We start from the raw sequence: 12,491 nt of genomic DNA, 5'->3' as shown, positions 1-12,491 counted from the left end.
ACACATGCACTGTTCCCGTACACCCTCAAGTCTGCTTTTTTTAATCCTCCTCTCCTCTTGTCTAGCCTCTGCCAATTCCTTTTTCAATCACCTAATTTCTTCCCTTGTAGATTGTAAACTCTAGCGGGCGATGTCTTTTCTCCCTTGCCACCAGTCTGCCTCTCCATTTTAAAGATACAATAACATCAATATTAAAGTGCATGAAAATCCCTTGAAACTCTAAAATTCAAAGCGCCTGCAGAATATACAATAGCACATAGTACGTCATCAATCACTATGCTGCGTCTGTCTTTTCTGTTTTTATTTTTGCAATCATGGCAGTGTATGTACAACTATTGTGCGTCAGCACGTGAGTACGTTGTATATATGCTGTAAGTGTATACACGTGTACATTTTTACATTTCTTAGGTTGATGGAAACACTGGCACTCTAAGTATGAGTGTCCACTTCAGACTGCTGAAGAAACTGGTGGAGGAGCCAACATTCAGTGAAATACTAATACCATTACAGTCAGTAATGATCCCCACGCTGCCTGCTACAGCTGGAAAACGAGACCATGCCGATCATGACCCCTTTCCTGGACATTGGGCTTATATTGCTGGCTTTGATGACGTTGTAAGTTTTTTGTTGTTGTTGTTGTTTTTTTACTTTTTTTTTTAAATTTGATTTATTATTATTATTATTATTATTATTATTATTTTTTAGAAAATTTAAAAAAAAAAAGTGTATATGCCCAAACAAAAAAAATAATATACTCGCCCCAAAACAGTGTTCAAGTGGGTCGCTGAGTGTCTAATGATATGTCTTCCATAGTGACTTTAGATCACATGATATAACAGTGGTTGTCATCATTCATGTCAGGCAACAATTTAGACACCACCTTAATATATTAGGGAGTTGTATTATGAGCATTGTATGCAGAGCTCAGCTTTATATGCTCTGTATTAATGACCAGCCCAAAGTGCTGAAGATGAGGTAGAGTAATGAAGAATGACTGGAAAAACAATGGGGTCTTATCCTGGTTAAACAGGATATAAAGATAAAGGGTATTGGTCACCTGTCGAACTTGTGTAGCCACAACACCATTTGCTTAAATATGGCTGCTGCAGATCCCGAAGAAGATCCAGGATGAAGAATTTGAGGAGAAATGGAGTTTACTGCGCTGCTGGGATCGGCGGTGGATGGTGCCAGGACACCAGGGAAAATGGTAGTACGGTTTATCGTTAACGCATTTCAAAGTTAACAAACTTCTTCCTCCAGACAATCCCTGCAGCGCAGAAAACTTTAATTCTCCTCAATTTCTTCATCAAAGATCAGGTGGACATAAAGTTATTTTCACTGAAACGGCCTACCACTCTGTCCTTAAAGGGGTTGTCCACCTCTATGCCCATTTTATTAAAAAAAAAACCCTTAATGCATGTATTTAAAGCTAAAAGTCATCTTTGCAGTTTGGTTTCCTTAAAAATGTTGCACTGTCTTGCTTTTACATGTTTGCATGCCCCCTCTATTTTGATGTGGTCTGTGGCTATAAAACAGCTGAGAGCTTAAACTAAAGTACCGGACAAGAGTTAGAAACTCTCCCCTTGGACCATCAGAATGAGCTCACTGACAGATTCTCATTAATCCCATACTGCAGCCACCAAGAGACAGTGCAACACAGAGACTTTAATGAAACTCCATTACAAAAATTGTTAACCCCAAAAACATGCATTTAAGTAAGAAAAAAAAATCTCCAAAAATGGACAACCCCTTTAATAAGGCAGCAGAGCTTTTATTACCACACTGGCTAAGTGTTACTAGGTATGGGGACCAGAACAAGACTTGGTGCATAACCATATAGAGTGATTCTTAACGTGATAAAGGTATGATCGCTGGGATTCCTAGAGGGGTCCCAAAGTCCTCTGTCTGGTAGTACACACGTGTCCCCTGCAATCACACAGAAGACTTTAGAACCCCTATTCTCCTTTTGCTGGGGCCACAGTGATTGGTCCCCAGCAATGATACATTTGTCATCTGTGTGATAGCTGTTTTTGGGACAACCCCTTACAGCCCAATATAGGATTATCAGTAGAGCTATGGCTAGACGTAGATGATGCTGCTTGCCAATGTGGGGGAATGACTGAGCAAATGGTGATGGTAATTGCTGGTTTGAAATCTATACAACCACAAATATTCTCTGAATGGTTGTCTATTACAGCTGGTGTCACATCTCATAAACCTTTCCCCTCTCTGCTCTCCTGCACTTATGTCTGTTAGGTAGAGATTCTGCCATCTCTGCAAAAGCCTAAGAAGATTTCTCTAAAGGGAACTGATGGAAAATCTTATATCATGATGTGTAAACCTAAAGATGATCTCCGGAAGGACTGCAGACTTATGGAGTTTAATTCCCTTATTAACAAGGTAGGAACTTTGCGAGTGATGATGATAAAGTACTGTTTCTTAGAAAATGACTAGTTTTTGCTCAATAGATATTAATGTAAAACCTGAACGTAACTTTTTGTGTTGTTGGCCAGTGTTTGCGAAAAGATGCAGAGTCCCGGAGGAGAGAGCTCCATATTCGCACCTATGCTGTTATCCCCCTGAATGATGAGTGTGGAATAATAGAATGGGTGAATAACACAGCAGGACTGAGAAACATACTAATCAAACTCTACAAAGAGAGAGGTGAGTTAGTCTTCATTTTTTGTGAATCTGTTTTGCCTCAATTTATGCCCCTGGGCTGGCCGTTGTTGATCCTTACTGTTTCATGGGGTTGAGGTCAAGTACCTCTACACCAAACTCACCCAACCATGCCTTTACGGACTTAGCTTTGTGTACTGGGGCACATTCATGCTAGACTGACTCCTCCCCGACCCTGAAAGCATTATCCATCCTCCACCATATAGATGTATATGTATGTACAGTCGCTTACAAAAAGAATTTAACCACCACCTTCCCATCTTGGCATTTTTTGTGTTTTGCTGCCTCACAACCTGGAATTTCACGTTTTTTTGTTTTTTGTTTTGGTTTTTTTTTTTGTTTTGTCTTTTTTTGAGGGTTTGCATCAGTTCATATAAAGAACATTCCTATAACTGTGAACAATTGGTTTTCTATTTATTGTGAAGCAAGCAACAAGTAGGACAAAACAACTGAAAACTTAAGTGTGCATAACTATTCACCCCCTGAAAGTCAGTACTTGCTAGAGCCTTCTTTTGTGGTAATTACAGCTGCAAGTCACTTTAAGGCTATGTGCACACGTTCAGGATTTCTTGCAGAAATTTCCTGAGCAAAACCGGACATTTTCTGCAAGAAATCTGCATGCGTTTTTTTGCGTTTTTGGCGCATTTTTTCCGGAGCTTCCCAATGCATTAAATAGCGGGAAAAACGCGAAAAATCCGCAAAATTAATGAACATGCTGCTTTTTTTACCGCAATGCATTTTTTTTCACGGAAAAAAAACGCATCATGTGCACAAAAATTGCGGAATGCATTCTAAATGATGGGATGCATAATGTATGCGTTTTTATAGCGAAAAAACGCAATGTGTGCACACAGCCTAAATAAGTCTCTGAGCTTTTCACATCTTGCCACTTGGATTTTTGTCCATTCTTGAGGGCAAAATTGCTCCAGCTTCTACAAGTGAGATGTTTTCTCCTCATCAATCTTCAAGTATGACCACAAATTCTCAGTTGGATTGGGTCTGGGCTTTGACTAAGCGACTCCAAAACATTTACACTTTTCCCCTTAAACCACTCGAGTGTTGCTTTAGCAGTATGCTTTAGGTCATTGTCTTGCAGGAAGGTAAACAAGTCTCAAATCATTGACAGACTGAAACAGGTTTTGCTCAAGAATATCCCTGTATTTCGCACCCTGCTGGTGAAAAACATCTGCCCAGTATAATGTTGCTGCCACCATGTTTCACTGTGGGGATGGTGTTCTTGGGGTCGATGAGTGGCGTTGGTTTAGCGCCAGACATAGCATTTACCTTAGTGGCCAAAAAGTTCAAGTTTGGTCTTGACCACCGCACATTCCTCCATGTATTTGGGGAATCTCCCACATGTCTTTTGGCAAACGAACCTTACAATTTTTGTATGTAAGTAAAGGCTTTTTTCTGCCCACTTTTCCATAAAGGCCACCACTATGGAGTCTACTGCTTATTGTGGTTGCCTGGACAGATACTCCTGTCTCTGCTTGGAAACTCTGCAGCTCCTTCAGTTATTTAATCGTATGAACATATATTTAAACATCATATAAGAATAAACTCCTTCAGTGTCATCTTTGGTCTCTGAAATTAATGTCCTCCTTGCCTAGGTTGAGAGTTTTTGTGGGCAGCCCTTTCTTGGCATGTTTGTTGTGGTACCATGTTCTTTCCATTTGATAATAATGGATTTGATTGTGCTTCAGGGGATCATCAGAGATTGGGATATTTTTTTTATAACCCAACCCTAACTTGTACTACTCGACAACTTTGTCACAAACTTGTTTGAAGATCTCAAAAGGTAAATAGAAAATCACTGCGCTCACACTAGAATAAATAAATACTAAATGCTCCTATTAATCACAAATAGTGGCAAATTAGAAAAATACGACGTGCTAGCAGCTGATAATACCAGCACTTGCTGCGATTGTTAGGCTTGAAATCCCGATGCCGTGTTGAATTCGCTCAAGTGCAGGATAGCAAGGACATAGGGAGCGTCCTCCCGTGATGGCAGCTAGCGTCGGTGCACAGGGAGACAAGCAGGATGCGTGGGGACAGATACTTCGGCGGCTCCGGCCGGAAGCACCGCTGCAGTAGGCCGAGATTGCAAGAAGGCCGGAAACTGTGACGTCACGTGTGTCCTAAGTACGAGTAGGGGTCAAATCCAACCAATGCGTCTCTTTCTGGGCCAATTGGAGGCCTCGCTGAGTCAGAGAGTCTTTGCTCTGAACAGGCCACGCCTCATGCTTTGCGCTTGACTTTTTAGCACTTTCTTTTTTCCTCTCCGCCTATCGGAGCTTCTTCTCCTAGCCGGGACACGCCCACCGACGGTCAGCCAATCAGAGTGGCGCTTTCGGTTTCTGCTGCCCAGCAGATCCTCAGGGCCCCCCCCAGCGCGACAGCGAATCACAGGGCTGCTTTTGGTTTCGGCCGGCAGACCTTCAGGGCTGGCCATGCCCCCTGTGCATCTGCAAATCGGATTCAGCCTTTCCATTTCACCGGCCGCCACCTTAATCACGCCCCAAACTCCGCAGTGTGCTGCTGTGTCTGCGCTGCCGTGGCCATCTTGGATCTCGTTCCTCAGTAGATCGTGCGTTCTGGCTGAGACACTGCCTTTTTTCCAGCCTTCTCCTGTGTTTTTTGGCTTCAGAATTCGCTGCATCTACCTGCGGACTTCTGACAAGGGGGACCTAGCTAACGTTCAGTCATCTGCTGTCCATCGCTGGCATCGGGTAGGCTCTGCCCTCATTCCTTGCCCCTGTCCCCCTTTATAGCCTCTCTTCAGCAGTGTCACCAAGGCTCAACTTGTGCCCAACTCTGTAGGGGCTTCTCGTCCTCCCTCTAAATCCACTGTGATTCATTACGCATGCGCCCGCTGGAAAAGAAACTGGTCTTTAGGTCAGCGGTCCCCTTTCTGCCTGTACTGCAGTCCTTCCACCATGTTTGCCCCATAGATTTGGTTTCCAGTAGCATCTCTATGCTGATGACACCCAATTATACACCTCTATTAATGACCTCACGCCTGCATCATTACAAAACACCAGTAATTGTCTTACCGCTGTCTCCATCATCATGTCCTCCCTCTATCTGAAACTGAATCTGTTGAAAACTGAACTCCTTGTGTTTCCTCCCTCCACTAACAGCCTACCTTTTCCCGACATTGCCATTTCCGTGTGTGGTTCAAGCATTACTCCCTAGCAACATGCCTGCTGCCTTGGAGTCATACTTGATTCAGAGCTTTCATTCATCCCCCACATCCGATCACTGGCTCGCTCGTGTTATCTGCACCTCAAAAACATTTCTAGGAATTCGACCTTTCCTTACGATCAGCTGCTTTCATTCTCGTCTGGACTATTGTAACTCTCTACTAATCGGTCTCCCTCTTGCCAAACTCTCCTCTCTCCAATGTGTCTTGAATGCTGCGGCCAGGATCATATTCCTCACCAACCGTTATACCGATGCCTCTACCTTGTGCTAGTCATTGCATTGGTTACTAGTCTTGGGGGACTACTTGCTAAGAGATTAGCTTCTTCTACCTGTCACAGTACTCACAGGTAACTTGAGACTGTCTTTGATCATCCTGGAGCTGATCATTGACTGAGCCATTCTGGCTATTCTTCCATCCATTCCAATTGTAGCCTTCCGTTTTCTTCCTCGTTTCTCTGGTTTGGCTTTCCATTTTAAAGCACTGGAGATCATTTTTGTGAACAGCCTATCATTGTCTGCACTTCTTTATAAGTTTTACCCTCTCCAATGAACGGTTTAATCAAAGTATGCTGTTCTTCTGAACAATGTCTCGAACGACCCATATTTCTCAGGCTTTCTAGGAGAAATGCATGTACATGTCCTGGCTTCACCCTTAAATAAGGGCCACCTGATTCACTTTTTAATAGAAAGAGATTGATGAATTATTTATACTCTATATGTAACATACACACCCCGAATGCTAGATTTGCAGTTTTAGTTAGCAGAAACCCCACATTTTTTTTTATTTCTTCTATTTATAGAGAGGTATTGATCATAAATACATATGTGTAAGTTTGAATTACCATGATTTGTAAAGGGATTATCTGAGCAACACTTAATACATGCAATCCTTATTGATATATTTATCATTGCATGTCTTTTTTTTTTGTTTGTTTTTTTCTTCCGTGTCTGTCCACTAGCTCTCCACAGGTTTGCCACACAGGACCTGTTTTTCTTTCAGCAGTACTTATCGGTAGTGTCTTTGCCTTATTTATTTTGCTTCTATACAGTAAAAACTATTTTATAGAAGAAATAATTGCTTTTGCATCGCTTTATTTTGAGAGCTATAGCTCTTTAATTTTCCTCTGATAGAGCTGGATGGCATTTTTTTCATGGACAAGATGGTTTTCAGTTCTTTTTATTTACATACAACCTTTTGATCACTTTTTATTTGACTTTTTGATGAGCCCATAGAAAGTAAGTCCGCAAGGACAGGGTCCTCTCCCCTCTGTACCGGTCCATCACTGTAAACCTGTTTACTGTAAACGATATCTATAACCCTGTATGTAACCCCTTTCTCATGTACAGCACCATGGAATTAATGGTGCTGTATAAATAAATAATAATAATAATAATAATAATAAAAAAGCATAGGTTTTTTTTTTTTTTTCTTATACAGTGTTCACTGAAGGGGTTAACTAGTGGGACAATTTTATAGGTCAGGTTGTGCCAAACCTGTTGATACCAAATATTTGTATTTTCTTTATTTTTGTTTTTGTATATATATATATATATATATATATATATATATATATATATATATATATATTTATTGGATTCATATTTTTGTTCTTTATTTTGTGAATCTTTATTTTATTTATACGTTATATTTACAAGTTTTAAAACCCTTTTTTTCTTTTTTCTTTTTTCTTTTCTTTTTTTTTTACTTTGTCCCCACTTCATAGGAGATGACTGTTTCTACTGATAAGATCCTGTCTCAATAATGTAATAATCTATCCTCACTTAACACCGATTTTACCTGTGAATTAAGAATTTTGAGAATGAATGATCATTTCTGGAGGAGAAAGAAACAGATTTTCACTTTTACTATTGATTATTAAATAAAAATTAAAACCTTTACTCTTTAAATAGAAATGTTTTATGACATCTAAGTTGAGCCATGTTTCTGTTTCTCCCCTTATCTTTAGGAGTGTACATGGGAGGGAAGGAACTACGTCAGTGCATGCTACCAAAGGCGGCTCCTTTGCAGGAAAAGCTGAAGATATTTAAAGAGACTCTCTTGCTGCGGCACCCACCTGTTTTCCATGAATGGTTTTTACGGACATTCCCAGATCCTACATCTTGGTGAGTATTTATAATTAAAATGGTAAAAATTAAAGTATTAAAGTGATGTTCAAATATATATATATATATATATATATATATATATATATATATATATATATATATGGTTAATCTGGCGTTAAAATGCTGCTGGCTGCCATACTGAAAGGGTGGCGACCTACTGAAAATTATGCCATTTCCTCCCAGCAGCCAACAACTTTCATTCATGGGGGCATCCATGGAGCAATTAGTCACCAGATTTGCTGCAGAGCCAGCTGTCAAAGTTCCGTAATATGCTTTCAGCCACTTCTCACAGCATAGACAGTGGTGACTGTAATGTCTCCATGCACAAGCCCATGACTGAAAGCCGATGGTTCACGAGAGAAAATAACTTCATATTCTGTTGCTAGCCACACTTTTAATAAGGCAGCATTGTAACACTGTTTACTTTTCTAAGCCCTATATATGCAGATAAAAGTCGATTTTTGGTACTAACCATAAAATCTGTTTCTCGTAGTATTTATTGGGAGACACAGACTCTTGGACTAGTCTGTTGCCACCTGGAGGCTAACACTATTATTGTATTTAAATAAAATTGGCTCCTCAACAGCCAACTACACCTCACCTACTGGAGTGTGGCTTCCTCAGTTTTGTGAGAAAGCAGTAGGAGGAGAAAAGAATTAAGGCAAAAAGAAAAATAACTGCACACCGAACCCGATAAACAAAGGAAGGGAGCTGTGTCGCCCAATGAAGCCTACGAGAAACAGATTTTACTGTGAGTACCAAAAATCTACTTTTCTCGTTCGTCTCATTGGGGGACACAGAACCATGAGACATCCTAAAGCTGTCCCTAGAGTGGGAAAGAATTAAATATATTTTTACCACCTAGTCTTCCACTGTAACTCAAGCGATAGTCTGGCTTACTGCCACCTACAGTATCTTCCTACCTAGGCATGCATCTCCTGAGGCAAAAGTGTGTACCTGGTAAAACTTAGAAAATGTATGCACCAATGCCCAAGTAGCTGCTTTACAGAGCTGCAAAGCCAGTCCCTGATGATGAACCACCCAGGAAGCTCCCAATGTTTGCATAGAGTGTGCTCTAAGCCTAAATGGGGCCACCTTGGTGTTAGTCCTATAGGCCTGGATAATAGCAGTCTTAATCCAGCCTACAATGGTTGCCTTTGAAACGGCCTGACCCTACGAGAGCCCTCTGGTATAATAAACAAGGAATCAGAACTCCTGAATGCGGCAGTGGCCAATAAATAGTACCTTACAGCTCTAACAGTGTTCAATCTGTGCAATGCCTTCTCAATAGGATGAGACGTGCCGGACAAAAGGAAGGTAAAACAATGTCTTCATTTTTGGGAAAACTCGAGACCACCTTCTGGAGAAAAGGCGGAACTGGCCTCAACACTACCTTATAAGAAATAAAAAGTATAGAGATTTCTCTGATAGGCTGAAAAGGCGGAGACTGAAGAGCCTGCAAAACAAGATTCCGATCATAAGGATCCAAGGGAGTCTGATAGGATGGCCTAACGAGTGCCACCCCCTGGAGAAGTCTTAACCAGAGGTCTAGATGTCAAATCCCTCTGGAACAGAATAGCCACGGCAGACACCTGACCCTTGAGGGAGTTGAGCGCTAGCCCTGCCTCCAATCCGGACTGTAAGAAGGAGAGCAGTGCTGGCAACGAAAAATACATTGGCAAAGTACTGGTAGACTCGCATCAATTAAAATAAGCACTGCAAGTGTGGTGGTCGATGTGAGGAGCTAGACACTTACTAAAGAATATTGGACCAATGCATGTAGAATGGAGTCCGCAGCTAAACCGGGTTACAGACTTTTCCCAGCACCAATTGCGTCGATATTTTTTGTTAGCTTGCTCATCAGTTCAGCCTCAGGAATTAAAGTTTCCATTCAGTGACAGTAAGGCGAGGAAGAAATGCAAGCTAGATCTTATGCATAAATAAGGCCAAGAACTCTAATCATTCCATTGTTCTTCCAGCCAAAAGTCCTACTGTGTGGATGGGGATTGTAGACCCAATGGAGCCATCACTAGAAGGGGTCTCACATGTAGTCCCAGCTGATGGGCTGGTGGAATAGTCTTCATTCTTTGAACTAAAAGTAAATGTTTAAGGGGGAGGGTGTGTACCTTCTGCCCATTCAGGGGGCTGATCCCAGTGAGGGGGGAAGAAGCCACATGTTTAGTTATGGAGTTGGGAGAGTGACTTCAAAGGGAGACAATCGAGGATGCGCATGGATGGATGGCCTATGGAGTTGGGAGATCGGTTGTTGGCTGGAGGGATATCCATGAGCTATGGTCGTGATATCTATCGTCTAGAGGAACATAGGCTGTGACTGTACACTATACCGTCTGGGAGACGCCAAAAGCTGTGGGTCAACTAAAAGTTGGGAGACAGTGGGTATCGCCTGGTATTGATCCCAGGTTGTGAACCTGTGGACTGAGAACATTGTATTTTGGTCATCTACCTGTTTTTGTTGTACAACCATGGACGTAAGGAATTAAAAATAGTTGCATCGTTAACCTGCCTAGATGATTATTACAACCACAACCTCAGGTTTTCACAGTTGCAATGAGGATGGCTTCCGGGCTCTAATCATAGTGTGGATGACTGATTCAGACAGACCTGCCGACTCAAAATCGCAGCTTCAACAGCCGTGCCGTTAAATTGAGAGCCCACATATTGACCCTGGGACAGAAGGTCCAGGTGGTCTGGAAGAGCCCATGGGACATCTGCCAAGAGATTGATAACATCCAAATAGCCGGCCCTATGATGCCAGTTTTGGAGCAATGAGAATGACTGGACCACCCTCTGCCCTGATCTTCTTCAGAAGTCTGGGTAGGCTGTTGAAACGGAGTGCTAATTGTACACCATTTGGTGCCGCCCTGAGGGAGACTGCTCTGCATGATTTATGGAGGATTTCTCATCCTGGGGTGTACAAGTATTCATGTTTCTCATCCTCTTTCGCTTCTTTGTCAAGAATAGATCTGGCATTGGGCAATACACCGATGTTGGGCCTTATTGGGGAGGTAACGTACCGTATTTTCCGGCGTATAAGACGACTTTTTAACCCCCGAAAATCTTCTTAAAAGTCGGGGGTCGTCTTATACGCCGGGAATCGACTTGTACGCCGGTGTATATGGTGGGTGGGGAGGGGGAGTGATCCTGATGACGAGGGGGCGTCTCACAGGAAAGTGAGTAATCCCCATTACCTTATCCTAGCGGTGCAGCGTGGGGGTGTCAGTGCTGGGAGCGGCGGCGGCTGCTGTGTTCTGGTGCGGCGGCTCCTCTTCTGTGTGGGGCCTCTGTGCTGTGAGGTGGCGGCGGCAGCGGCGTATCTTTATCCAGTTGGGGCTCCTCCGGCATCTCCTTAGCCCTGGAGGCCCCGCCGCAACTCCATCGGTGCAATGTGGTGGCCTCCGGGAAAATGGCCGCTGCTCAGATTCAGATCTCGTGTCCCGAGATTTCGGGACGAGATCTGAATCTGAGCAGCGGCCATTTTCCCGGAGGCCACCGCATCGCACCTATTGAGCTGCCTCCGGGAAAATGGCCGCTGCATTGCACTCATGGAGTTGCGGCGGGGCCTCCAGGGCTAAGGAGATGCCGGAGGAGCCCCAACTGGATAAAGATATGCCGCCGCCACCGCCACCGCACAGCACAGAGGCCCCACACAGAAGAGGAGCCGCCGCACCAGAGCACAGCAGCCGCCGCACCAGAGCACAGCAGCCGCCGCACCAGAGCACAGCAGCCGCCGCACCAGAGCACAGCAGCCGCCGCCGCCACTCCCAGCACTGAGACCCCCACGCTGCACCGCTACGATAAGGTAATGGGGGATACTCACTTTCCTGTGAGACGCCCCCTCGTCATCAGGATCACTCCCCCCCCCCCCCCCCCCCAAAAGGCACATATTCACCGGCCCTATAAGACGACATAGGGTGTATAAGAAGACCCCCGACTTTTAAGAAGATTTTATATTTTAACTGGTAAAGTTGGGGGGTCGTCTTATACGCCCAGTCGTCTTATACGCCGGAAAATACGGTATATGGCTAGAACAATATCGGATCATTCTCCCATGAGTGTGGTACTTGAGGGTGTAGGATCCTTGCCTGCTAGGGGGTGCATGTGGAGGCAGGACCCATTCTGGCTACACCTTATTGACTTAAATAAAAATGAACGTCAGTTAATTATATACATAAGGCGACTCAATAGCAGCTATACTACACCGGAGATACAGGAGTCAAAAAACTTGCCAAAATAATAACAAAATATATTTATTGAAAAATCAATTTTCAATTAAAACCATACATGTTATATATAGTAAGAAACAATTAATACAAATTGTGACTACATCCAAAGATACACCCATTAACCCAGGTGCAACATGACAGGACAAAAATAAATCAGCTGTCATGACAAAAAGGTGTTAGTTGTCTACACATAGCTGCTTGTGTGGCTGATGTATAGCAATGGAAACAGATATCACA

At 43.1% G+C, this 12,491-nt stretch overlaps 1 protein-coding gene across 2 annotated transcripts in view; it reads left to right on the top strand.

The window, feature by feature from the left end:
• ATR (ATR checkpoint kinase) overlaps nt 1–12,491 on the top strand; it is a 230,734-nt gene that overhangs the window by 173,920 nt on the left and 44,323 nt on the right. For both annotated transcript variants that reach the window (XM_077290794.1, XM_077290793.1), the window contains exons 40-43: nt 409–615; nt 2,257–2,400; nt 2,514–2,664; nt 7,851–8,007. In XM_077290794.1, the coding sequence (XP_077146909.1) occupies nt 409–615; nt 2,257–2,400; nt 2,514–2,664; nt 7,851–8,007 (659 nt within the window). The remainder of the gene's footprint in view (nt 1–408; nt 616–2,256; nt 2,401–2,513; nt 2,665–7,850; nt 8,008–12,491) is intronic.

This window comes from Ranitomeya variabilis, chromosome 2 (genome assembly GCF_051348905.1).
Source record: "Ranitomeya variabilis isolate aRanVar5 chromosome 2, aRanVar5.hap1, whole genome shotgun sequence".
In the NCBI taxonomy this organism is placed as follows: domain Eukaryota; kingdom Metazoa; phylum Chordata; class Amphibia; order Anura; family Dendrobatidae; genus Ranitomeya; species Ranitomeya variabilis.
This window is presented reverse-complemented; position numbering and strand designations above follow the sequence as displayed.